Here is a 27,001-nt window from a genome sequence, read left to right as displayed (position 1 = left end):
TAAAAAGCATCCTTTTCATTGTACCATGACTGAGAGATTGCAATGTGTTCTTTCAGCAATTAAAACCCTTGAGGGTTAATTGAGAGATTTGGATTGACATATACACACTACTATATATAAAATAGGTAACTGATAAGGAGTCTCTGTATAGCACAGGGAACTCTATCAGTACTCTGTAATAGTCTATATGGGAAAAGAGCATTAAAAAATACTGAAATATATATGTATCTGTGTATAACTCAGGGCTTTCCAGGTGGCTCAGTGGTAGAGAATCCACCTGTCTGTGCAGGAGACACAGGAGTCTCGGAGCCCTGGATTGGGAAGATCCCCTGGAGAAGGAAATGGCAACCCACTCCAGGATTCTTGTCAGAAAAATCCCATAGACAGAGGAGCCTGGCGGGCTGCAGTCCATGGGGTCGCAAAGAGTCGGACGCAACAGGCACACACATTTATTTTTTGTGTATAACTGGTCTGTATATATAACTGATAAATGTGTAACTGATTCACTTTGCCGTACGCCTGAAACCAGCAGACATCGCAGATCAACTGTGGTGGTGGTTTCGTTGCCCAGTGATGTCCGACTCTTGTGACCTCATGGACTGTAACTTGCCTGGCTTCTCCGTCCATGAGATTTTCCAGGCAAGAACACTGGAGTAGGTTTCCGTTTCCTTCTCCAGGGGATCTTGCTGACCTAGAGATCAAGGTCAGATCTCCTGCCTTGCAGGCTGACTTACTGACTGAGCTACGAAGGAAGCCTGTACTTAAAACAAAGCCAAAAAAAAAAAAAATGAGGAAAGTTTGCTGTGTGAGAAGGCCTGGTCACCCTTCACATAGCATCTAGGAGCTCCATGAAGCTGCCAGGGGCTGCCTGGGATCAGGCTGGGGGTGTTGGGGCTGCAGCAACTGCTTTGAATCACAGAGGGTTTTAATTACAAGTCTGGGCAGCCTGAGTTGCAAGCCTGTTACTGTTTGATGCTCAGACAGGGGCATCACATTTTGGACATGAGGCAAACTTTGTCTTACTATGTCATTTTGGGGCTGAGTCTCTGACTTACCATCCAGGACACGCCTGCCTGATTCTGGTTACGTCCTGTTTCTAAGCAAATGACCGAGCTGGTCCTGCCTCCCCGAGGGCTTTGGGGCTGGTGTTTTTATCTCTTGACACAGCTCTCATTCTTCCAGCTTTATCTGCGTGTTTCTGTCAAGCAGTCTTTTAGCTTATTTTTATCTTGTTTTGTTCCCTTACCTCTTATCTGCACTTTAAATGAAGGACATGGGGAGAGGATTTTTGTGAAGACCCCTGATTTCCCTAACTGGGCGGTCTTGCTGCTTCTGATCAGTTCTGCGGAGGTCCAGATTGTACCGAAATTCAGCCACCGAAGTCCTCACTCCCCCCCCCCCCCATTAGTCTGCTGGGGCTGCTGGAACTACATAGCAGGCTGGGTGGCTTAAACCACGGAAGTGTGTTATCTCGCAGCTCTGGAGGCTGGGCATCCGAAATCAAAGTGTCAAAGGTCTGGTTCCTCCCGAGGCTGCAAGGAGAGGCTGTTGCATCATGTCTCCCAGTTTCTGTGTTCTCTGGCCATCCTTGGCGTTCCTTGGCTTGTGGACGCATCACCCCGATCTCTGCCTGCATCGTCACAGTCTCCCTGTGTACCTGTCTGGGTCCCGAGTTCCCTCGTTTGCAAGGACACCCGTCCTGCTGGATCAGGGCCCACCGTCCTTCAGCTCGACCTCACCTTACCCGAAGCCCCTGTGACCACCGTGTTTCCAAACAAGGTCATATTCTGAGATGCTGGGGGTGGGACTTCAGCACAGGGATTTTGGGGGCACACAATTCAACCCACAACACCCTAAGCATCACCTCGGAGAAGTCTAGGTTTTTGGAGAAATGCCATCACTCGTTTCGGTGCTTTCTACATTTGAAATGATGACACCGCTTGCGGGTGGTTAGAGCATGTGGTCCATACGGCTTCCTGTGGGTGCTCTAGTTCTGTTCTGCTTGAAGCAGCTGGACTCTCGGTTCAGCGTGGCTCCGTGTCTGACCAGGCAGAGCTGAGGGGAAGCAAAGTCACCACGGCCAGTCCAGACTCTGGGCCTGAGCTCTGCCTCCTGCCTGCGGCCTCTGCCACCCCTCCCGCCCTGGGGGCCCCTCAGTGGCCCCTGCTTCCCTTTCTGAACCTTACTGCCTGCTTGTGATCAGGAATCTGGGTTTCTATTTCTTTCCTTTTTTTTTTTTAAGGAAGCTCTTTTTAATTTTATTTATTTCTTTATTTTCAATTTTTTTGACCACACTGCATGCCATGCGGGATCTTAGTTCCCCGACTGGGAATCAAACCTATGCTTCCTGCACTGGAAGCGTGGATTCTTAACCACTGGACCACCAGAAGAGTCCTTGTGATTCTGTTTCTTTTTCTTGCCTTTTACACCTTTTATTTTGCTTTAATTAGTTAACTATTGAGATACAGTTGGCATATAGCATTATGTTAGCTTCAGATGTGCAGCATAATGATTTGATACTTACACATACTGTAAAATCATCACCCTATGTATATACAGAATTTAAAATTTTCTTGTGCCGAGAACTTTTAAGATCTACTCTCTTAGTGATTGCTTGTTTTTCTTTTTTAAAATTTTGTAATTTAAAAAATTTGTGTGACCTCACTGCATGGCATGTGAAATCTTAGTTCCCCGACCAGGGATCAAACCTGTACCCCCTGCATTGGAAGCATGGAACCTTAACCACTGGCCCACAAGTCTCTGCTTGCTTATTTTTGAGAATTTTATCTCAGGTCACTTAAGCATACTTCCAAGTCCCATGCAGTCAACATTTTCTCTTGCGTTTGTAGGGGACACTTTGTGTTGGCGAGTTTTTAGGGAAGTTCTCAGCTGAGCACAGACGTGGTCTCTGTGCAGTTGGGAGTGTACAAGGCTTCCGCTCTGCTTAGTTCTCATCAGCTGGTGTGGATGCAGTGCTCTCCTGTGAGATGCAGGGAGCTCAACCTGGTGCTCTGTGACAACCTAGAGGGTGGGAGGGAGGTCCAGAAGGGAGAAGCCACGTGTATACACATGTGTATCCATAGATCATACACATAGGTATATGCAGACACGAATACCACATTGTAAAGCAACTATCTTCCAGTTAAAACTAAAATATTTTAAAAATGGAGTGCTCTTGCAGAAAGCTTCGGGCCATTCTGGCTGTTGAATTTTTAGTCTGTTGGAAACCTCAGCAGGAGAAGGCGTTGTCTCAGGCTCTGCCCTGGGGAGAGGTGACCGAGCAGGGGTTACGGATGTGGCCTTTCTCGGGAGGGCGGGTGGGATGGCCCAGGGATGGTGTGTGCAGAGGGGAGAGCCGTGGAATCCCGGGAGGACAACAGCATTTTAAAAGACCAGCAAAATCCATGGCGGATTCATGTCAATGTATGGCAAAAACCACTACAATATTGTAAAGTAATTAGCCTTCAACTAATAAAAATAAAGGAAAAAAAAAAGACCAGCAAAGAAAGAGGGAAGGAGACCAGGGCAGGTGAGGAAGGAGAGGGGCCCAGGAGGAAGGTGCGGCGTCATTGAGGCCGAGGCGTTTCCAGGAGGGCGAGCGTTCAGTTCTGAGGGTCAGGAGCGCGGGTGACTCTACCAGCGCGGGGCCTGGTGGAAACGGTGCTCCCGCGCTGAAGCTCACGTCGGAAGTGAGCAGGCGGAGTCCGGAGCAGTGGATGCCCTGCAGGATTCTGAATGGAAGGGGAAGAAGAGGGTCAGTGTCCAAAGCAGGCTTTCAGGGCCAGGGGAGACCTTGCTCAGTGCCGAGGAGTTTTCCGTTTTCCGTCTTCCCCTGGAGTGTTGGCCAGGGCGTCACGTGGCACATCTCTCAGCTCTTCGTAGTTCTGCAAATTGGTCCTTAGATTTAGAGGCTTGATCACAGTCACGTTTGATCACTTGGGCAAGGCTGCTACTTCCAGGGTGGCGTTGTGGCGACGCCAGTGCCTAAGTTGTGAATTTGTCAACATGGCTGATGGTTGCTGGGAAACATTAGTTGCTAAGTTGTGCCCAACTCTTTCACCACCCTATGGACTGTAGCCCACCAGGGTCCTCTGTCCATGGGATTATCAAGGCAAGAATACTGGAGTGGGTGCCATTTCCTTCTCCAGGGGATCTTCTCCACCCAGGGATCCTGCATTGGCTGGCAGATCCTTTACCGCTGAGCAATCTGGGAAGCCCTATTAATTCATTTAGGCATTCTAAATGTGATACTAAGCACATTTCTTAATATTATCAACAGATAATTGCATATTGTCTGCCAAGTGACACTGCAATTTTTTTTGTTGTTAGAAAAATATCAGTTGATGTTTTATTCTATGCCAAGCACTGTTCTAGGTCCTAAGAATAGAATGGTAAATGCAGTTCTGGGTTTATGAAATTTGAAGTAAAACAAAACTCAGGGTTTTGTGAGGTTGGTGACTTTTGTGGCAGAGCTGCTCACGTTGCAGGCAGAACCAGTGTGGACTGTGGGGGAGGACAGTGAGTGGCTGGGATATGATGGTGTGCAGGCAGCAGTGGGATGCCTAGAGGCACCCAGGAACATGGGTGGTGCCCAGAGACTGAATGGTGCTTGGAAACGGCAATGAAGCACTGAAGTAATTTTCAGAAATGATCTATTACCCTGCCAGAAAAAACACATACAAAGTGCAGATGATTTCATTATATTATTCTACAAAAAAAAAAAAAAAAATCACATGAAAGCAACATGCAGACAAATCTATTAGAATGGCCAAAAGCCAGAACACTGACCATACTCAATGCTGGCAGGAAAGTGGAACTCATTCATTCAGGAATTCTCATTCATTGCTGGTTTCCATGCAAAATGGTGCAGCCACTTTGGAAGACGGTCAGTCCTTACACAACTGAACGTACTCTTGCCATGCAGTCCAACAATCTTGCCTCTTGATGTTTGCCCAAAGGAACTGATGAGAACTTATATCCACATGAAAACCTGCACATGGTTGTTTATAGCAGCTTTATTCCTAAGTTCCCAAGCTTAGAATAAAAAGATGTCTTTCAGTTGGTGAATGGCACTGTGGTACATCCTGATGACGAAATATTGTTTAGTACTAAAAAGAAATGAGCTATCAAACCATGCAAAGACACAGGGGAAACTTCAATCGATATTACTAAGTGAAAGAAAAAGTGAAAGTGTTCATCTCTCAGTTGTGCCTGACTCTTTGCTGCCCCGTGGACTGTAGCCTGCCAGACTCCTCTGTCAATGGGATTCTCCAGGAGAGAATACTGGAGTGGGATGCCATTTCCTTCTCCAGGGGATCTTCCCAACCCTGGGATGGAACCCAGGTCTCTTGCATTGTGGGCAGGTGCTTTACCATCTGAGCCATGAGGAAAACCCTGGGGAAAGATTACATGCATAGGGTTCCAACTGTATGACATTCTAGAAAAAGTAAAACGATGAGGCAGTAAAAAGCTCAGTGGTTTCCAGGACTGAGGGATTATTAGAAGCACACGGAGGGTTTTAGAACAGAGAAACACTACATGACATGGTAATGATGGATCTGTGTCTTTACACATTTGTCCAAAGCGTAGAATGTGCAACACCAAGAGTTAACTCTAAGGTAAATGATGGATTTTGTGTGATTATGATGTGTCATGTGGGTTCAGCCTTGATAAGAGATGATATCATTCTGTGTATGGTGTTGATAATGAGGGAGGCTGTGTGTGTGTACACACGCACACACACATACCAAGGCAGGGAAGCATCTTCCTCTCAGTTTTGCTGTGAACCATAAACTGTTCTAAAAACTAGTCTTTCAAACAAAAGACAACACAGACTATTCTATGTGTGCACTACAAATCCATATGTAACTAAAATATATATAAAATTAACTGGTTTTCATTATTTTTTGTTTCTATTTTTAATCAAACTCTTCCTTCCCTTTTAATGATGTCATTTTGATCCCTCCTTTAAGCAGATTCCCTTTCCAGTGCCAAGCGCGTCCAGATGCCGGGTCGTGTCCGGCTTTGGAGTCTCTCTGGCTGTTGCTTTCAGGGTCGTTCCATGTCGCTGGACATGTGCTGAGCAGGGGGACCAGGTGGCCTGCGCCCCAGCAAGCCTACGGGCAAGGCAGGCTCTGTAGCCCTCCTCGGGGTCTGGGCTCCCTCGGGACACCAGCCAGCCGTGCGGGTCATCGGCAGAGGTTAATGGGGGCGAGTCTGTGCTGCAGAGTCAGCGGCCTCTGGGGTGGGGGCCTTGACCTTCAGCCCAGGTTGTGTCTAGTGATGGGGGGTCGGGTCCTCACACAGGGCCTGTGCTGTGAAAACCTCCCAGAGCCTGCTCCCCGAGGGGTCTGTCCACCCGAGACCCCGAGCGAGACCCACGGAGGAAAACAAAGCAGAACAAACAGGGGCTTTGGCCCTAACAGCAAAACTGCGGCAAGGCCAAGCAGGCCTCTTACTTCCCAGGGCCCAGCACGGCTCGCAGAAAGTTTCTGTTGCTCTTTTCTGTTAAAATTGTGTGCCCCACGTTTCCTTCTCTTTTCTCACACCTTCCTCTCCCTGTCTGAATTTCAGTTCTCGTCTGTTTCCTTTAAGCTTTGATTTTCTTCTTATGCGTGTTCTCCCTTTCTTTTTTTCCCCCTGGTGCTGGGTCGTCTTGCTTAGAGAGGAAGTGTTTTCTGTCTGGAGTGTGAACTCTGAGAATTGCTGTGTGGCTGCAGATTGTGAAGTGCTGGGCTGCAGTTTCTCTTGCCAACAGCGGTTTGTCTCATGGATCCACTCGCTGAAGAGGAAGCTAGTTTTTGGCGGACATGAGACTTGCATAGACAGAGTATTGCAGTTTAACACAGATGGCATGTCTTATTGTATTTTATAATAAATTGTTTTTTCAAGAGTGGTTTCCCTTCTCCTCTTCTGTCCTCTCATCTCTACTCTTTTTTTCTTTATTGGAAGTATATTTTGCATGTAGTATTATATTAGTTTCAAGTGTACAACATAGTGGTTTAGCCTCTTAACCTCTTTCCTCTGTCTCACCTAACCCCCCATTCCTTTCCCCACTAGCAACTGCTAGCTTGTTCTCTATATCTATGAGTTTGTTTCTAGTTTGTTTGTTCGTTTGTTTTTCATATGGTATTTATCTTTCTCTATCTGACTTATTTTACTTAGCATGATACCTTCTAGGTCTATCCATGATGTTGCAAAGAGCAATATTTCGTTATTCTTTTAATGGCTGAGTATATTCCATTGTGTGTATATACCTCACCTTCTTTATCCATTCATCTGTTGATGGACACTTAGGTTGCTTCCATCATCTTGGCTATTTTAAGTAGCGCTGTAGTGACTTCAATATTCCATTGTATGTATGTACCTCATCTCCTTTATCCATTCATCTGTTGATGGACACTTAGGTTGCTTCCATCATCTTGGCTATTGTATATAATTCTACAGTGAATATAGGGGTGCATGTATCTTTTCAAGTAAGTACTTTCATTTTCTTTGGATAAATACCCAAAAGTGAGATTGTTGAGTCATGTTGTAGTTACATTTTTAATTTTTTGAGGAACGTCTGTACTATTTACACAGGCTGTACCAATTTATGTTCCCACCAATGGTGCACAAAGACTTCGTCTGTCCTCATCCTCACCAATACTTGTCATTTCTTGTCTGTTTTACAATAACCATTTTGGAAAGTGTAAGGAGCTGTGTCATTGTGGTTTTGATTTGCATTTCCCTGATGATTGGTGATGTTGAGCATCTTTTCATGTGTCTGTTGGCCATGTGTGTGTGTGTCTTCTTTAGAAATATGTCTGTATTTATGTCTTTATGCTAGTATCACATTCTTCATTTCTGTAGTTTTATAAAATAGTTTGAAATCATGAAGTGTGATGCCTCCAGCTTTGTTCTTTTCCAAGATTGTTTTGGCTCCATGGTTCCGTATAAATTTTAGAATTATTTGTTCCCTTTGTTCTCTTAAAATTATCAGGGACTCCAAAGAGTCTTTTGTTAATATAGCTTATAACTATCAATATTTACTGTATTAGAAATTAAAATGGTGTAAAACTGAAAAGACCAGAACTTAGAAATTGTTGTTGTTCAGTCACTTAGTTGTGTCCAACTCTTTGAGACCTTATGGACTCCAGCACGCCAGGATTCCCTGTCCTTCACTATCTCCTGGAGTCTGCTCAAACTCATGTCCATTGCGTCAGTGATGCCATCCAACCATCTCATCCTCTGTTGCCCCCTTCTCCTCCTGCTTTCAGTCTTTCCAGGCATTAGGGTATTTTCCAGTGAGTCAGTTCTTTGCATCAGGTGGGCAAAGTATTGGAGCTTTAGCTTCAGCATCAGTCCTTCCAATGAATATTCAGGGTTGATTTCCTTTAGGATGAATAAGCTTGATTTCCTTGCAGTCCAGGGGATTCTCAAGAATCTTATCCAGCACCACAAATTGAAAGCATCAGTTCTTCGGCGCTCAGCCTTCTTTATGGTCCAACTCTCACATCCTTACATGACTACTGGAAAAGCAATAGCTTTGACTAGACAGACCTTTGTCAACAAAGTGATGTCTCAGCTTTTTAATACATTGTCTAGGTTTGTCATAGCTTTCCTTAGAAGAAGCAAGTGTCTTTTAATTTCATGGCTGCAGTCACCATCTGCAGTAATTTTGGAGCCAAGAAAATAAAATCTGTCAATGCTTTCACATTTCCCCCTTCTATTTGCCATGAAGTGATGGGACCAGATACCATGATCTTAGTTTTTTGAATGTTGAGTTTTAAGCCAGCTTTTTCACTCTCCCCTTTCACCCTCATCAAGAGGCTCTATGATATACTTTTAAATAACTTCTATGCAGAGTACATCATGTGAAATGTCATATTAATAATTCTCCTGGCAATTTTGATTCCAGCTTGTGAATCATCCAGCCTAGTATTTCACATGATGTACTCTGCATATATTTTAAATTAGCAGGGTAACAATATACAGCCTTGACATACTGCTTTCCCAATTTTGAACCAGTCCATTGTTATATGTCTGGTTTATAAGTACATATCCCATTAGCCATGAGAGCCTCTGAAAACATCAGTATATTCCTATATCATGAGTGAATTTCTAAGAATATATATATTCTTGTATAATAAGATTTAAGAAGGTAAGTTAAATCTTAATATCACTGTGAAAATAAGTTTGCTATTGCAGCTCTCAGAGCGGGAACTCCCTCGGGTCCTCAGACCACACTGCAAGAACTCCTGCCTTAGATAGCTGGTAGTGATTTACTGAGCGCTGTGTGCTGGTATGCCAGCTATGGTGGTGGGAAGGTGGGAAAGCATTAGAGAGCTTTCTTGGTATCCAGGAATTCATATCACATGTGGGTTCCTGCTCCATCCACGCAGAAGATGGCTTGTATATCTGAAAGATGAGTTTATGTATATATTCTGTGAAAATGATTTGCTCTTTTATGACCATTAAAATTTCAGTCGTTAGGATTACAGTCTGTATATTTGATACTCATACCCTCAAAGTGTTTGAGTCCGCAGCCCAGCATCACCACAGAACAGTCTTGTGAAATTGAGCCTTTTGATATGGTCACTACCAAGAAAAACTCCAGCGGGTTCACTTATGTTCCTATTATATGGTTAACCAAGGAAATCTTGAAGGAATAGGTGTGAACAACCATATCCCGTTTTCTATTTATGTTCTGGCCTCTTTCAAAAATCCTTTTCTTATAAAAAAATGTGGTGTAAAGGTGTCATTTACACTCAGTGAGACTATGTTAAATAACATCATTAATCATTTTCTTGGAGCTTTCTGGATATCTCTACCCTCACATCCAAGAATTCAAGGACCAAAATGTAATCACATGCTTGTTCTCTTCAGACAGTTTTGAGGATGCTGGGCCACCAAATAGCCAGATGGTCTCAGAACCCGGAGAAAACGTCACGCTCACCTGCCAGCCTAAAGAGAAGTGTCTGTTAGAGGAAATGTCGTGGGAAAAGATCCAGCCCCAGCAGATCGACGTCTTAATAAGCTGCAACTTGTCCCACGGAAGAAGTTACACGTCCAAGTACCCAAGACAGATACTGAGTAACTGCAGCCGCGGCATGAAAAAGGCCTTCGTCACCATTCCTAATGTTACAGGCTCCGACTCGGGGCTCTACCGCTGTGGCTTCAAAGCCAGCACTGGGGAAAAAGAAACCTTTGTGATGAGGCTGACCGTAACCGACGGTGAGTAGGTGGCGTGTGTCTCCAAGCGTTAAAAATGGGAAAAGCCCACTGCTGTGGGTTGGTTTCTTTTGTCTTGCTCATGGCTTTCTTATACAAAATACCTGTAACAATTGAATTTGGTAAGTTGTCAGTTACTGAATGTTATTCTTTATCTTGCTGATTCATCAATCCCAGATTTAACCATGATGAGCTTTCCGATATTTTTGGATCTGTCATATTCCAAAAATTTTTTAAAAATTCAGTGAATCTGAAAAATACATGGTATCAACACCCAGTACATTTTGACTATATCATTTCTTTTTTTTTTAAGTGTCCTTTTTTAAAAAAATTGTATTAATTTAATTGATTGATTTCTGGCTGTGCGGGGCGTTTGTTGCTGCACATGCTTCTCTTGAGTTGCAGCGAGCATTTCTAGTTGTGGTGCGTGGGCTTCTTATCGTGGGGCTTCTTTGCTGTGGGACATGGCCTCTAGGGCCCGAGGGCTTCAGCGGTTGTGGCTCCTGGGTTCTAGAGCACAGCTCACTGGCTGTGGTGCCCAGGCTTGGTTGCTCCTTGGCATGTGGGATCTTTCTGGACTGGGCATCGAACCTGTGTCTCCTGCATTGGCAGGCGGGCTCTTTACCCACTGAGCCACCAGGGAATCCCCTCAGCTGTTTAATTTCTAACATTTCAATTCTGTCCAAACTTGCTGACGGTGGTGACTGGGTTTTATCATCCTCGTGGCTCCATCAGCAATGACAGGACGGCGTTCGATTGGTGCCTGCTGAATCAGCGTTGAGTAGAACGTAATGAATGTGGGGGAACGTGCTTGCTCCTTTGCCAGATCCGAGCTCTGGTTCCCTCACTTGTTTTCAGACCTGCGAGCAGGAACAGACTGGCCCTGAAGCTTTGAGACTGACCTTCAGGGCCTCTCACCTGAGCCGGCTCAAGGCCCAGGGCTTATTTTGTATCAGTCATTTGTCTGCTGTGGCATAATGAAGCCCTAAAACCTGTGTGAGAGTAAGAAAAATTGGTATTTCACCTGTTGAAGTGCGAATACAGAGAGACCTGTGCGGACTTGTATAGAAGTCGGTCCAGAGGCCCGAGTTACAGCCTAGCAGGAGGAAGGCTGTCTCAGACTCCCCCCTTCTGCCTCTGGGCAAGGGGAACCTGTCAGAGAAAATAATGTGTATTTACCGATGACAGAAATTGTATTTCACTGTATTTTCACTCTCTGCTTCCTGTTCTCCTCTCCTTCCTTTCTGCTTTCCTTCCCTCCTTCCCCCCTTCCGTCCTTCTCCCCTTCCGTCCTTCTCCCCATCCACCATCTCTCTTTCTCCATTACTTTCATGGGCTTCCGGCCACCTCGTGTGCTTTGGCCTGTGTGTAGACCTCTGAGCCAAGGCTTCCTGGGATGCGGCTGCCCTGCAGACATTCTGCTCACGCTGCCGGCCGCAGTGCCTGCCTGCTTCGGGAAGAAGAGGGGGTTTCGTGTATGCAGCAGCCTCCGCAGCTGTGTGTGAGAAGGATGTTTTGGCCAGAGGTTAGCAGTTGTCAGTACATGATCACCTTGGACAGCATCAAAGCTTTCTTTGCTTCTCAAGTGATCAAGAGGGTTAAGGCAGTGTTGAGTAGGGAGGAAATATTCAGGGGAGAAAAATTAACAGAGGTTCTTCATTTTAAATGGTGACTCCATTCCTTCATACACATAGAGAAAACACTTCTCACCTTAAAGAAATACTCTTGCATTACAGAAGTGTTTTTAACACCCGGCCAGAAAAAGAAAGAATAAAAGCAACCATTAAGTCTTCTCTGGTGGCTCAGTTATAAAGAACCCACCTCGCAATGCAGGAGATGCAGGTTCAATCTCTGGGTGGGGAAGATCTCCCCGGGAAGGAAATGACCACTCACTCCGGTATACTTGCCTGGAAGATCCCACGGACAGAGGAACCTGGTAGGCTACAGTCCATGGGGTGGCAAAGAATCGGACATGACTTAGCGACTGAACAACAATTCAACAACAGGTCTTCTCTCAGAGACCGAGGTAAGGGAGTGTTCTATTCAGAAATTGTCAAACACAGCTGAAATAAGATCGTGCCCATTATACGTTGAAAGAGTTATTATAAACATCTTAAATCCTAGAAAAAAATGGATTCTTAGGTGGTATAGTTATTTAACTCTAAATAATCAGTAAAAATGTCTTTCACTTATCCAAATATGACTAAATTCCTTGCACAAAGCTACTTCTTTTCTCTGTACATAAGCCACAGACAGTGTTGAAAATGACTGAATGTAATGATCAGTATAGTTAGGGTTCAAATGTTTTGAATACTTGAAAAATGGATCTTTGACATTCAATTGACAGGTTGAAAGAATATCAATTGGGCCCATTAGTAAAACGTTATAATTGGCAGAAGATGATAGCTGTTGACTCAATATTTTTGTTTAATTTCTTTTCAAAATAACTGTAAGTAAAATTGAAGATTAAAAAAAAATCAGATGGAAAGCAAAAATAGATCACTTGTGTTTCTTTGATATGATTTGATGATTTCAAGTCCTAGGTCTGTTTGGTCAAAAATCAATGTAGGGATGAAAGCAGAGAGACAGGTATGAGATGTGGAGCTGATCTAATTTATTTCAACTGTCGAGGAAAAGGTGATGGTGACACAGATTTTGTAAACTGCTGGGCATCCTTTTGTGAGCTCCCATCAACTTCTTTTATGGGATCCAAAAGAGATTTTCAGGACTCTCGTATTCTACACACATACACAGGCATGTACACACACATATACACACACACGCCTCTTCCCCTGACTTTGCCCACCTGCGTTCATCTTCAGACAAGTACCAGTACTAAAAGGCCACCAAGAAGATGATATGATGTCAATCGATACATTGTATATCCAGGCCTTAACTTATTTTGAGCAGAGGCAGAAAGTGGCAGAAGCATTTTCTCTGCTGAATGAAATGTTTGTTTCCCCTTCTTTGTACTCAAGACCTGGGAAGTAGTCTAAAATGGGTCCAGATTGAGATTTCTGAAATTGAAGCTTGTCTAGACCACAGGGGCCAGGAACAGGGGGAAATGTAGGTATACTTAAAATGACCAAAATTATTTTGGACCCTTAATATCTTCTGGATTTTCACTAGTCATGGGAAAAGTATTTTAACTTTCATCAGAAGGATTTTTGAGGCCTTCTAATGTTGACTAAATAGCATTCTGACTACAGGTGTTTTTATTGATTACAAAAAGAATGAGGATCAAAGACATGAAAGCAGTCCTCTCAGAAAGTTTCTGGAGAAGACCTGTTTCTAACTCTGCTAAGAAATATCCTTCTCCAGTCTTTTCCTACTAATGAGGGTATTCAGCTGAACCATCAAGTTTCAAATAAGACTTTGATGATCAGAGCAGAAGGAAGAGTTAAAGCAGAACCCGGGGACTTACACAGAAGGCATGGGGAAGGAGGAGTTTGTGGGGGGCTTCCCTCGTGGCTCAGATGGTAAGGAACCTGCCTGCAATGCAGGAGACCCAAGTTTGATCCCTGGGTTGGGGAGATCCCCCAGATAAGGGAATGGCTACCCACTCCAGTACTCTGGCCTGGAGAATCCCATGGACAGAGTAGGTGATTGCAATCAAAAGACAAGGTTGGTGCTGAGATTCTGAGTTATGGGTTAATACAGGAGGTAGTCTCAACTGAATGATAGCTTGATGAAATTCTGGATGTTGTAAAAGAGCAATGAAAGTTACCCTCAATTCTTTATCGCAGGTGGCGCAAGGTAGTATTTCAGGATGCGTCAGTCAGATAGTACAGAATAAGCAAGAGAAATTGGAGACAAAGGAAAGTAGCTAAGAGTTGGTTGCGACAGTCAGTGCATCAATGAGGGCGCTCTCGAGTGGGCTGCCACCGTCACATCCTGGGTCTTTGGCCAAGAAACAGGAGCCCACAGTTTGATAGACAAATTACAAATGGCATATAAATTAGAAAAAGGTACCCCTTCCCTGCACCGATGCAGACCCAAGCTCATGTACCAGCTTGGTGATAGGCCCCAGGTCCCCTACCACTCGGCTGGGCACACGTAGCCTGGCGAAGCGGAAGGTGTTGTTGGTCAGATGAGGATGTCAGCCTGTGCCTGTCACCACCTCCACAGTCACTCACACCTTCCTCCTCTCTCCTCCTCCTAACCCATTTACTCATTCTCACCACAGTTACATCGTTTCCTTTAGAGATTCGGTCAGATCTCACCATCTTCGTGATCTGTAGCTTCCAGTGCTTCTCTGACACTGATCCATTAAGCACCTTTAATTTCTCAAACTTTTATAGCGGGAAAGGTGATAGGCTCAAGTCATTGAACAACTGCATCTGTTGGCAATGACCCCGACCATTACATTAGAAATTACTTGAGATTGAGGATATGACATCTCTGCTTAGAGATGTCAAAGTATCTTTCCAGAGTATGCTTAGTAAGTGTTCTTGACCCATACTGCGCATACCGATATTCCTGTATGTTCTAGTAGGCACTGTGTCCATTTCATTTTCCAGTTTTCTAGCTGCATTGCTTCTGGGTTTTCTTCATCAACACTTAACATTTGAGATTTAGTGACTGCTAATGAAAGAAACCTGAGCTCTCAGAAGGTCCATTGGAATGTTTGGGGAGAAAATCCTCGTGAGTTTCATTTACATATATATCTTCTAAGAAATATATCTTCTTTTTAAACTTTTATTGTTGTGCACATTCTGTATTCAGTTCAGTTCAGTTCAGTTGCTCAGTTGTGTCTGACTCTTTGGGACCCCATGAACTGCAGCACACTAGGCTTCCCTGTCTATCACCAACTCCCGGAGCTTGCTCAAACTCATGTCCATCAAGTCGGTGATGCCATCCAACCATCTTGTCCTCTGTCATCTCCTTCTCCTCCCACCTTCAATCTTTCCTAGCATCAGGGTCTTTTCCAGTGAGTTGGCTCTTTGCATCAGGTGGCCAAAGTATTGAAGCTTCAGCTTCAGCATCAGTCCTTCCAATTCTGTATTAATGGTGTGTAATTACTAGTCGACAGATGTGGAGGGTGGACTTTGTAAATGAAGATTGCAGAAGTTTTCACTAGGAAATTATGGGCCCACAGCCAAGAGAATCTTCCCTCACCTTTCTTTTGTGAGGTATGGGTCGACAAAGGGGTAGTGTCGAGGAATAGCTACTCTAGGTTCTAAATCTTGCCTCTGATGGCTTGCGGAGATTACTGACTCTGGTCTCTGTGCTCCTGAGTTGGACCATGAGACTATTAAGGAAGAGGAATAAATTTCATTTCTTTATTTGGCCTTAGTTTCTGCAAAAATTCATTGTTTCCTCCCAGCTGATTTGGATTTCTAAAGACTTTGAAGTTGTAGACAAAATGTAATTTTTAGGGACTTATTAATCTAGAACTTTCTGTCCGACTCTTCTGAATTTATAACAGATGTGACTATTGTAGGCGTTGGAAAAGACCCTGAAGTGGTGGTTGTCTGAGCTGGTCCTTGCCGGGCTCCCAGATACGTCTGTTTCCATGACCTGATATGATGAATATCTGCCTTTTATGATCTCTTCCTCCAGATAACATCATGTCGTGACAGCTTATACCTGGAACCACAGGACTAGAGTCTCAGAGCACAGCGTCACTGCCTGCAAGCATCCTCTACCGACACAGACCACCACGGTTTTTAGCCCAGTTTAGTCATCATTAAAATTCTGGATGATAACTGGATATCCAGATGAAACATACTGTTTCCATCATCACAAACGAGTTAGCTAAACTCAGTCAGGGCCCTGTGATGTTCTTGTAGCTTTACTTTGGGAGGAGGAAATGGCAATCCACTCCATTATTCTTGCCTGGAAAATCCCATGGACAGAGAAACCTGGTGGGCTACAGTTTATGGGGTGGCAAAGAGTCGGACACAACTGAGCGACTGATCACACATCACAGCTTTACTTTACATTTGCCTCTGCCCACATCTTTCTTTTACGAGTCATCGAATTGAAAAAAAAAAAAAAAAAGCAAGCAGTCAGTCAATGTGTTTTATAAGCCCTACATCTTGATTTATTCATCTTTCCTGAAGCACACAATCCTGGAATTTTGGCCTGAAGTCATTTTTTTGTACATACCATATTTGTGTAGATAAACAAGAAATTGAATTGAATGATGATAATGACAAGTTAGTATCAGCAAGAAGGAAATGTAGAAAACCTCATATTAAATTGATTTGATGGAGTTCTTGCATAAGGAGCATTGTTGACTGTTTGTTGTCATCACTACTGTAAACAAAGAAGTTGGTGGTATTGTGTGCGCGCACACGTGTGCTCAGTCGTGTCCGACTCTTTGTGACCCCGTGGACTGTAGCCCGCCAGTCTCCTCTGTCCATGGCATTCTCCAGGCAAGAATCCTGGAGTAGGTTGCCATTTCCTCCTGCAGGGGATGTTCCTGACCCAGGGATTGAACCTGTATCACCTACATTGGCAGGTGGATTTTTTTTTTTTTTTTTTTTACCAATGAGGCACCTGGGAATCCCCGAGTTGATGGTATTAGAAAGCAGCTAATCCTAGGAACTGTTTTTTTTTAAGTGGATCTTTATCCTCAGCCTGAATTTTAAATAATTTTCATAATGCTTTCCTCTCCCTAGAAACTCAGAGTTCAGGTAGGAATTCATATTCAGAAAAATGTACTGATTTTCCTCCCACTTAAAATCCATGACCACACTTACCTGAGAGACCTGTCTAATGACTCCAACCGCAAAATAGCCATTTGTTCTTCCTTGTCATGAGTGATTTTTTTTTTTTATTTTAAAACATCTGGGAATTGTTAATAGCTTATAATGATCTCTTAGAGCCTTATTAGGAACTGAACATAGATGATTGTGTGAATTTTTCCCCCAAAGGCAAGTAGCAAACCTCTTAAATTTTTAAAAAGACAGTTCTTTGTATAAGGTTAATGGCATTTCATTCTTAATAGAAATTCTAGTTTTAAATATTGCAGTTCAATTAGTCAGACTTCCAACTCAACTGAGATATTTCGAACATGTTCTGACCTGACCCTTGACAAGCATTCAAAGGTGACCTAGTTCATTTTCAGAAGACTATATTATTTGAAAGAAAAATAAATGAAGAATAAACGCAGGCCTGTCAGCTGTAGAGATACATCTTTGAACCCCCCCATTTGTATTGTAAAGTTATGTATACTTTAAAGTTATGTATGTATATGATTCAGAGTTTTCTTTAAAGGTATTTATTCAACAGCATAGGGCTTCCCTGGTGACTCAGGTAGTAAAAAATCCACCTGCAATGCAGGAGACATGGGTTCAATCCCTGGGTCGTGCAGATCCCCTGGAGAAGGGAATGGCAACCCACCCCAGTATTCCTGCCTGGAAAATCCCATGGACAGAGGAGTCTGGTGGGCTACAGTCCATGGGGTCACAAAGAGTCAGACATTACTGAGTGACTAACACTTTCACATTCAACAGAAGAATATGCTTGGATAAATTTTTATAAAATAAATATTTTTCAATCCTCATTGATCCCTCTCCACCTTATTTTCAGAAATACTTGAATGTAGTTCACTTTGGCTAAAACTCAGAAGTAACTATGATGCTCATAATATTTTAAATATAAAAGTGGTTTTATTTAATTAACCCACAGGAGGCAATTCTTCCTTTCACGGATATAGGGTTGAGCTGTTTTAAGTTCTCTATAGCGCTGGTCAGGAGTGCGAAATGGCTTTAGCAAAGGTGAATAGTGAGTGATGAAAAATCCTTATCATTTCAATGATGGACACGGGCAAGTAAAGAGTAATTGTTGAGATGAGAAGAAACGATGTTAACAAAGGATAGGATATTTCTTGTGACTTCAAAACAAATAATCTTAAGGATATGATAGATATGCAAATGACTCCCAAATCAGGGCCACATAGGAAGCGTGTTTACAAATATAAAGCAATACAGGTTTGCACAGTGTGATTATTCTCCTGTCGTTTTTCATGTTTTATATTGAGCATTCAGATAAATTCTTCACTCTTTCAGTGTGCATATGTGTATATGCATTTGTGAATTAAGATAACTGTGAATATTTGTTAGGAGGAACAATCTTCCAGATGGCAAACATTCAATAAATACATGTGCTTGTGTGGGCAATGTTACACTCACAGGAAACTCACAAATCCCAAATACTTTAATCAAAACAAGTTGTTTTGCTTTTATGTTGATGACTGTCTTTTCTTCCTGGTCTCGTAAGTAAAGATATTAGCTTTGAAATCCAATCATGCAATTCTTTTTTTAATAAAATCACTGGCTATTTTAAAAATGGAGAGAATGGATGAATAGTTAAACTCTAGAGAATAGAGCTGTGGAGTTTGAAATTATTACCAGATCCCTTGTTTCTCTAAACAGGCATTGACTTTTACATGTTTTGTAGAGCAATTAGTAAACATTTTTTCGTGTAACATAACTTAAAGTTGGACAGAAAATATTAATGTTCAGCACAATGCTTTCTGTTTCATATTCTGAAAATATCTGTATGACATTTATAGCACATTTATATATACGCCTTTATAAATGTCATATAGTTTGAGGTATAAAGTTTTCTAAGGACCCGAGGGAAAAGTTATAAATAGCAGTTGTAAGAACTAAGTGGCACAAGGCTTTGTCTTGGCTGCTAGATGACAGCCTTGCATATTATGTTTATGTCTGTGCCAGTCACTCCAAGACTTACTGATAATTAGTCATGCCGTTGTCACAACAACTCTATTCTTATCTACACTTTATGGATGAGGAAGGTGAGGCATGAAGAGCTTAAGAAACTTATTTCAGGCTTCACAGCTAGTAAGGAGCGGGGCTGGGTTTCACTGCCGTGAAGATGGGCTCCAGCATTCTTGTTCTTAACCACGGCGCTGTATTACTTCTCCAAGCAGAAGGAAGAAAAACACTAGTGCCATCAACAGCAGCACCACAGAAGCTGGCTACGGTGGAGTTCCACAGCGCTGTGCTCTTCCTTTCGGGAAGTGAATAGGTGCCATAGGTCACCTACTGAACCCCTCGTGGAGCAGGTGTAGGCAAGGGAGGGGGGGTTTGATCGCCCCCTGTTTTCTCCCAGCTCCCCATGCTTACGTGTCCTCGGTCATCCAGGTGCTGTGTCTGTGGATTCCCCGCTGACTCGTCCCCTTTCCTGGGGCTTGTGAGTATCATGAAGTCACGTGAGGGAGGCTGTTCACACAGTCTCACGTTGTTCAGTCACTAAGTCATTACTGACACTTTGCGACCCCATGGACCGCAGCACGCCAGGCTTCCCTGTCCTTCACTATCTCCCAGAGTTTGCTCGAAGTCCTGTCCATTGAGTCGGTGATGCCATCCAACCATCCGTCCTCTGTCGCCCCCTTCTCCTCCTGCCCTCGATCTTTTCTAGCATCAGGTTCTTTTCCAAGGAGTCGGCTCTTTGCATCACTCTCACGAAGGACAAGCGAAATCAGGTAGCAGGTATTAGGGCCTGGAGGTGAGGGCTGGTCCCGTCCATGCCAGGAACTGAGAAGGGGACTCTAGGAGGAGCCCCTGAGCAAAGGCGAGTTAAGGTTCTTGCTGGAGAGAATCAGGAGAGCTCAGCTCTAAGGCGCTTCTCAGCTTTGCAGCCGCCTGCCTCCTGGGTTTTCACCAGGCCCACCCAGTACAATCGCCCCATGGCAAAACTCCGTTCCCCTGACCTACTTCCCTGGAATCAGCTCAGAGTTCCCCACACCACCCTCCTTCCATTTGAAGTCTCTCCTCCGTCTGTCTCCTTCCTCTCCAATCCTGCTCTCCCTCTAGGTCTTGTAGATGATGAACGACCATTGAACCCAGAGCTGGAGTTATTAGCTATCAGAATAAGGGCAGCGAAGGCTTAACCCTCAGAATCTCCCAAGAAAAAACAAAAGTTTCCTTTCTATGTTAAGTATTCTGAAGAGTTATAGTCTCTCATATTTATGGACCTTTATTTGAACAGCTAAATACATAAAATATTTCAATGGTATGTTATGCCCACCATGTCTTATTGCATGGGTGAAATGTTCGTCTAGATTTTAGTGGAACATTTGAAAATTTTCCCATTATATCCTCTTGGATTAGCGTAATAGTGACACTGTGAGGTAGAGTTACACTTGGTTAAACAACAGTAACAACAACAGCGTGTTGGGGAATTAGAATTAGAAATGAAATCTTCTCCCTACCCAGAAAACTGCTCCACAAGGGTAGAAGGGAAAGAAAACAATTTTATTATTGAATAAGCATTAAACCAGAATTGTGATATGCGTCACAGGCAGTCCACTAAGAGACTGCAAAGACAGAAGGAAATCTTAACTTCTTAACGTATGTTTTCAAGGTAAACAGTAACTAGTCCTCGAGTAGGAGGAGTTGATAGCATCATTTGTCTCACATAGCTCCTCCTAAATTCACCTGGTATCTGAGTGACCACCTGTGTTGGCTAACTGGCTTTATCCAGAGGGAAAATGAGCTTTTTACATCTTTACAGCTAGAGGTAGTTTTGCACCTTGAAGCATGGTGCCTTTGGAACTTAGACTCCTGTCTTCCCATAGAACTGAAAGATACGGGCTCGCTTTTCCTTGATGGTTGCATTTCAAAGAGTTGGCCCTGATTTATTAGAGCGGAAAGAATACAAAGCAATATCAGCTAATGGGAAAGATGGGTGGGGCAGAGTCAGGATTGGCTGATTCCCAGAAAGAAAGCAGATGTTTAGCATAAACCACATTGTGTCAACAGTTCAGACGCAACAAATCACCTTGGTAGTTAAAAGGTGAGAATGCTCTCCAAACCCGACTTTCCGCATACCAGCCAAGGGCAAGCCTTGTAAGCAGGGCTTTCCAAGGACGGCGGCCTTGGGGCTGCTGCACTGACTCTTCTCTGCCCACTGAGTCACCACGGAAGTGAGCAAGATGTGTGCAGGTCTTAACATTCTTGTTACTGTTCAGTAGCTCAGTTGTGTCTGACTCTTTGTGACCCCATGGATTGCAGCACACCAGGCTTCCCTGTCCTTCACCATCTCCCAGAGCTTGCTCAAACTCATGTCCATCGAGTCAGTGATGACATCCAACCACCTCATCCTCTATCATCCCCGTCTCCTCCTGCCTTCAATCCTTCCCAGCATCCAGGTCTTTTCTAATGACCCAGCTCTTTGCATCAGGTGGCCAAAGTATTGGAGCTTCAGCTTCAACATTGGTCCTTCCAATGAATATTCAGGATTGATTTCCTTTAAGATTAACTGGTTTGGTCTCCCTGCAGTCCAAGGGATTCTCAAGAGTCTTTTCAACACCACAGCTCAAAAGCATTAATTCTTCGGTGCTCAGCTTTCTTTATAGTCCAACTCTCACATCCATACATGACTCCTGGAAAAACCATAGCTTTGATTAGACGGACCTTTGTCTGCAAACTAATGCCTCTGCTTTTTAATATGCCCTAGGTTGGTCATAGCTTTTCTTCCAAGGAGCAAGTGTCTTTTAATTTCATGGCTACAGTCACCATCTGCAGTGATTTTGGAGCCCAAGAAAATAAAGTCTGTCACTGTTTCCATTGTTTCCTCATCTATTTGCCATGAAGTGATGGGCCTGGATGCCATGATCTTAATTTTTTGAATGTTGAGTTTTAAGCCAGCTTTTTTACTCTCCTCTTTCGTCTTCAAGAGGCTCTTTAACTCCTCTTTGCTTTCTGCCGTACAACAAAGGGATTCAGTTATATTAATACAAATATATATATACACATATATATTCTTTTTTTAATATTCCTTTCCACTATGGTTTATTATAGAATATTGAGTATAGTTCTCTCTGCTATACAGTAGACCTTATTGTTTATCCATCTTGTGCATAATATTTTGTGTTTGTTAATCTGAACTCCTAATCCATCCCTCCCCCACCCCCACCCCTTGGCAATGAGTCTGTTCTCTGAGTCTGTGAATCTGTTTCTGTGTCATAGATAAGTTCATTTGTGTCATATTTTATTTTACTTTTATTTTTTTTAGTTTCAGCATTTTATTATACTTGTTTTTAATTAATTTTTATTGGAGTATAGTTGATTTACAACGTTGTATTAGTTGTGTCATACTTTGGATTCCGCATGCATGATAATACTTTTATTTTGAGGAGGATTAGTTACTATTCACTCTGAAGAAAAATTAGAGGTTGATGTCATGGTCCTTTAATTCTCTGCAAATAATTTATTCCCTAGGACCTTCTTGCTATAAAACAGGGAAAGGTTTCTGAAATACAGAGAGTATAAAATTGATTTGCACAAAGAAGTTTGACCTTTGAAAACTTGGAATCATATTACCATGCCAAGACCTGCTTGATGCATATTACAGGCATACAGGGAAGTCTGACAAACTCAAGGCTAGCGCTATTTCTAGGAGTCCCCCCAAACAGACAGCCATCCTACACATGTTTATCAACACCCCTTCTCCCTTTCCCCAGAAAGGTAAATCTAGTTACAGAAACAAACACCTCTGTTTTACATCACTAGAACAACATGGAATTTCAACATGAAAGAACAGAAGTTAGTTACTTAACTCTAATTTTGAATGCACACATACAAAATATAAGCACACTCTTGATGATTTACATTCTGTGGTGCTTAAATATATAAAGCACCTCTATGTGTTTTATCTATAGCCACCCCCATAGCCACTCTGGTGTTGATTTCATCATCATTTTGCAGTTGCTAAGAAAAGTGTCCAGAAGTTCAAGTGTCTTGTATTGGGGTCTTCCAGGGAAAAGAATCAGAAGACAGGACTTAGACCCCAAGGCTTCCCTTCTCAATCTGTTCTTTTCAGCAAAACTGGGAAGACCCAGAGGGATGGGATGGGGAGGGAGGTGGGAGGGGGGATCGGGATGGGGAACACGTACATCCATGGCTGATTCATGTCAATGTATGGCAAAAACCACTACAGTATTGTAAAGTAATTAGCCTCCAACTAATAAAAGTAAATGAAAAAAAAATCAGCATCTTGCTTGGGACAGGTTGTATATTTGCATCGTACCATGAGTCAAAAATTGGAATCGACCTGATAATGCTGAGTCTGTCCACTCACACATCCATCCTGTGGGAACACACACACCCTGTGTATATCCCATCTGTACCTAGAGTGAATTTGAACACTTCTCCTTTTTAATGGGGTAATTCAGCACAGATAACTTTTACTGGTATCTACCATGTCGTATCCAGGGCTGGCTAGAGAGAGGGTCAGGACCTGTGAGTTTTTCCCAGCATGTTATTTTGATCTAGATATTTAGGTTTTGAATTACCTGGTCTCCCCACTCCCTGACCCCACCCCATACTGTAATAAAGGATGGACTGTAAACATCAATGCCTGCTCTTGCCCACCTGGCTCTGAGGAAAGGCCCAGGAAGCATTTCTAGCCAAGCCTTTCTAAAGAAAGGTTTAATAACTCAGCCATAAATACTTGTCATCGGCAGAAACGTAGCCGGGAGGGCTGCAGTCCTGGAGTAAATTATTCATTTATATCTCTCACTGACGTGCTTTAAATTGTTTTAACTGTATTTATCTTTTCTGATGGGTGGGAAAATAATGGCTTTATGGTTCATGACACTTTTGTCCTCCCATGAATCAACATAGCATGGGGATGAAAGTTGGAAAAAAAAAAAAATCAGCCAAAAAGTGGCTGCCTGAGACGAGGCAGTAATTCTTCTTTCTTTAAGAGAGGGGCTTGAGGGCTGACATTACTCAAGCTAGGATCTAGTAGCAGAATTTAGGAAAAAGTGAGCATTAGGAACTATTGACTGACTCCTTAAAGCTTCCACCACCGTTTTCCCTTTTGTTTCTGGTTTTAGTCACATAGGGCCCAGCAAGTTGTGTGGTTACACTAGCCCCGTCCAAGTATGGTTCACATTAATGCGGCCGAGGAGCGGGAGGCACAGAAGAGGTAAAAGGTCGGGTTACCTATGGACTGCCCTGGCAGGCCAGGGGTGAAGGCTCCATGCTTCCAATGCAGGGGGCACAGGTTTAATCCCTGCCTGGGGAGCCAAGATCTCACATGCTGCACTGCCTTGCCAAGAAATTTTTTAAAAAGAAAGAAAATTTTTTAAAAAGTAGGATTGGTTTTAGGCTGAGATATCTGGATTGTCATGCCTCTGGAGTGTGATTGAATCTCTACCACACTCTCATGCTTTTTGTTTTTACCCACCATTTCATCTCTAATGCCAAGTACACACTGAGCCTTAAAATACTACGTGTGAAAAAATGAGTAAGATGGATCTGAGTGCAACATTTACTAGAAGAGGTTAAAAAGAGCCAACATACTTCACATGAAAGAATGTGAAGAATCTGAAATTTGGATTTTGGGTTTTATAAGTGAACAGTGTGAAACAAATCACCATACTTTTCAGTGGTTTCTATTTAATTATCGTAATGTAGAGCTTAACAAAGAAAGCCATTATGATTCTTAAGGGTTCTGAGTACAGTTCTGCAGAGAAACTCTCTACGTCCTGCACTTTAAATATAGCCTAAAAACCGGCAGAGTATTCTGTTTTAAGCAGGCAGACCTCTAAGTTTTTCTACTGGTTTTTTTTTTTTTCTTCTGATTATTATCATTTAGTACATTTGGAAAATAGCAAGAAGCCTAAAGAAATAATTGCTTTTAATTCTATTCCCTGAAGCTCGTCACTTTAAAATTTTGGTATACTGTTGCCTGGCAGGGTTTTTTTCTCATAAGTTCTATCCTCGATTGAGATATCTTAGCATGTGCATTTGTGAATTCTGGCTTTGAAATTTTACTTAACTTTCTACCTAGAGTCAACAGTTTTCCATTTCATTGAAATTCTTTACACTCATCATTCTAATGTCCAGGCCCCGATTCTCAAAGAGGTGGCCCCAAACCAGCATCACACAGGACCTGCAAATTCTGGGGCCCGCCCAGACCTGTGTGGTCAGTTGCTTAGTCCTGTCCGACTCTTTGTGACCCCATAGACAGTAGCCCACCAGCCTCTTCTGCCGCCAGGTTCTTCTCTCCGTGGAATTTTCCAGGCAAGAATACTGTAGTGGGTTGCCTTTTCCTTCTCCAGGGGATCTTCCCGACCCAGGGATTGAACTGTAGTCGCCCGTGTCTCCTGCACTGACGGGAGGATTCTTTACCACTCGCACCACCTGGGAAGCCCTCCTTGGCCTGTTGAGCCAAAAACTCCGAGGGGACCGCTCAGCTATCTGCAGTTTAACAAGACCCCTAGTGAGGCTAGTTACATTTGAGACCCTCCGCTATGTAGTCTTGCTTTAATCTGCTTTCGGAAAATAAGGATTTTTTTTTTTTCTGTTATAAATGTTTCACAAAACTCTATGTTCACATTTCTGAACATTTCTGTAGAGAAAAAAATTAATCAAATGTGCAAGCAGCTCATGAAAGGATCGATGTACAGAGAATGCTTTCTTCCTAGAGGCTGATCGCAGTAGATTTCGCTCCCTAAATTGAACTTGAGGTCTCCATCTTGCCACTGGCTTCCTTTCATGCAAATTTAAGTGCTCTGGTTAATAAGTTATCCATATCCTTCTCATTGTCTTACTTAGTTTTCTCTTAATAACAAGGGTATGTTAAAGATGCTAACTGATTGTTTTGTTTTTGTATGTTGTCTGTGATAACTTTGACCTCCAGACACTTTTGATTTTGACCCAGTTGATCCTATGTATTTGCTTATTTGTATAAACTGGAAAGTCATTTCTCATTTCAGCAATTAAATAATTTATTTTTCTCATGTTTACATTTAAACATTTAGATCTCTGTAGTCCACCCAGATTGGTTTTCTTTTCTTTCTTTTTTTTTTTTTAACTGTAATTAAGATCTAAATAATATTTCAAGAAGTAGGTAAATTATCTTACCAGAGTACTGTCAATGAATTTTTTGATCATAACTTTCATTTTTTTCTTTCACAATTGTTCATTTGACTTAACCTTAGCATCTACTATATTCAAATTATGTCAGCATAGCAATTGTGGTCCTTTTATAAGCCTGTGTTATAATGCAGAATAACTTCAGATATTTTGTTTACTTTTTAAAATGTGCCAAGAATGGAAAAATGTTAATTTCTTATTTGATTGGGAGAAAATTCCCTTGTTCCTTTTGCAGTGGTGATTCAATGTATTTTTGTTCTGAATAAATTTCACTTTCCTTCTCCCCATCACATCTGAACAAAGCCCCATGTTAGATGCTACATACGAGGTCTTTAAAGTGTTCATATATTTTTCTACCTTTATTCACCTTATAGGTTAAACAAATTTAAAAAGTAAAAATAATGTTTATTATGTGGTTTAGTCTCTCTTTGCAGTAAACCTTACCAAAGAATGAGTGGAGTATACTTTGAGCTCTTATCATGAAAAAAAATCTCAGCTAAATAGTGAGTCAGGAAGGAAGAAATCATCTGAATGAGAGATTGGGAAGACTGCTGTGAAAAGCATAGTTTTCAGGTTGCCATGGGATTCCAGACAGCCTGGGAATCAGGAAATTAAAGCTCAGTTTCAAGAGGACAGGCAGTTGTACTGGTCTCTGCCATAGCTGCCCGTTTTCTGCAGGAGAGGGGCCTGGAAAATTTGCCACCTGAAGAGAGATGGCAGTAAAGACAGCACCTCGGTTTCCATTCAGTCCCACTTCCTTCAACAACACATTCTGATGTCTTCTGAAAGGAGCTCTGTGGGTGACAGTGGGTGAGGTGCTGTGGGCAGGAGGACATTTGAAAGATGAGATGGTCTCTGATCTCACGGGATCTCGGTCCAGAGGGGAGCAAATATTGCTCATTTGAATATGCCTCATTAGACTC

The 27,001-nt window shown here is 42.7% G+C and overlaps 1 protein-coding gene across 5 annotated transcripts in view; it reads left to right on the top strand.

The window, feature by feature from the left end:
* The window catches only part of CD226 (CD226 molecule), an 80,957-nt gene that overhangs the window by 41,134 nt on the left and 12,822 nt on the right, over window positions 1–27,001 (top strand). For all 5 annotated transcript variants that reach the window (XM_070452944.1, XM_070452943.1, XM_070452942.1 and 2 more), the window contains exon 4: window positions 9,868–10,215. In XM_070452944.1, coding sequence (XP_070309045.1) covers window positions 9,868–10,215 — 348 coding nt within the window. The remainder of the gene's footprint in view (window positions 1–9,867; window positions 10,216–27,001) is intronic.

This window comes from Odocoileus virginianus, chromosome 22 (assembly GCF_023699985.2).
Source record: "Odocoileus virginianus isolate 20LAN1187 ecotype Illinois chromosome 22, Ovbor_1.2, whole genome shotgun sequence".
Classification (NCBI taxonomy): Eukaryota; Metazoa; Chordata; class Mammalia; order Artiodactyla; family Cervidae; genus Odocoileus; species Odocoileus virginianus.
The sequence above is the reverse complement of the archived record's forward strand: the minus strand, read 5'-3'. Positions and strand labels throughout refer to the sequence as shown.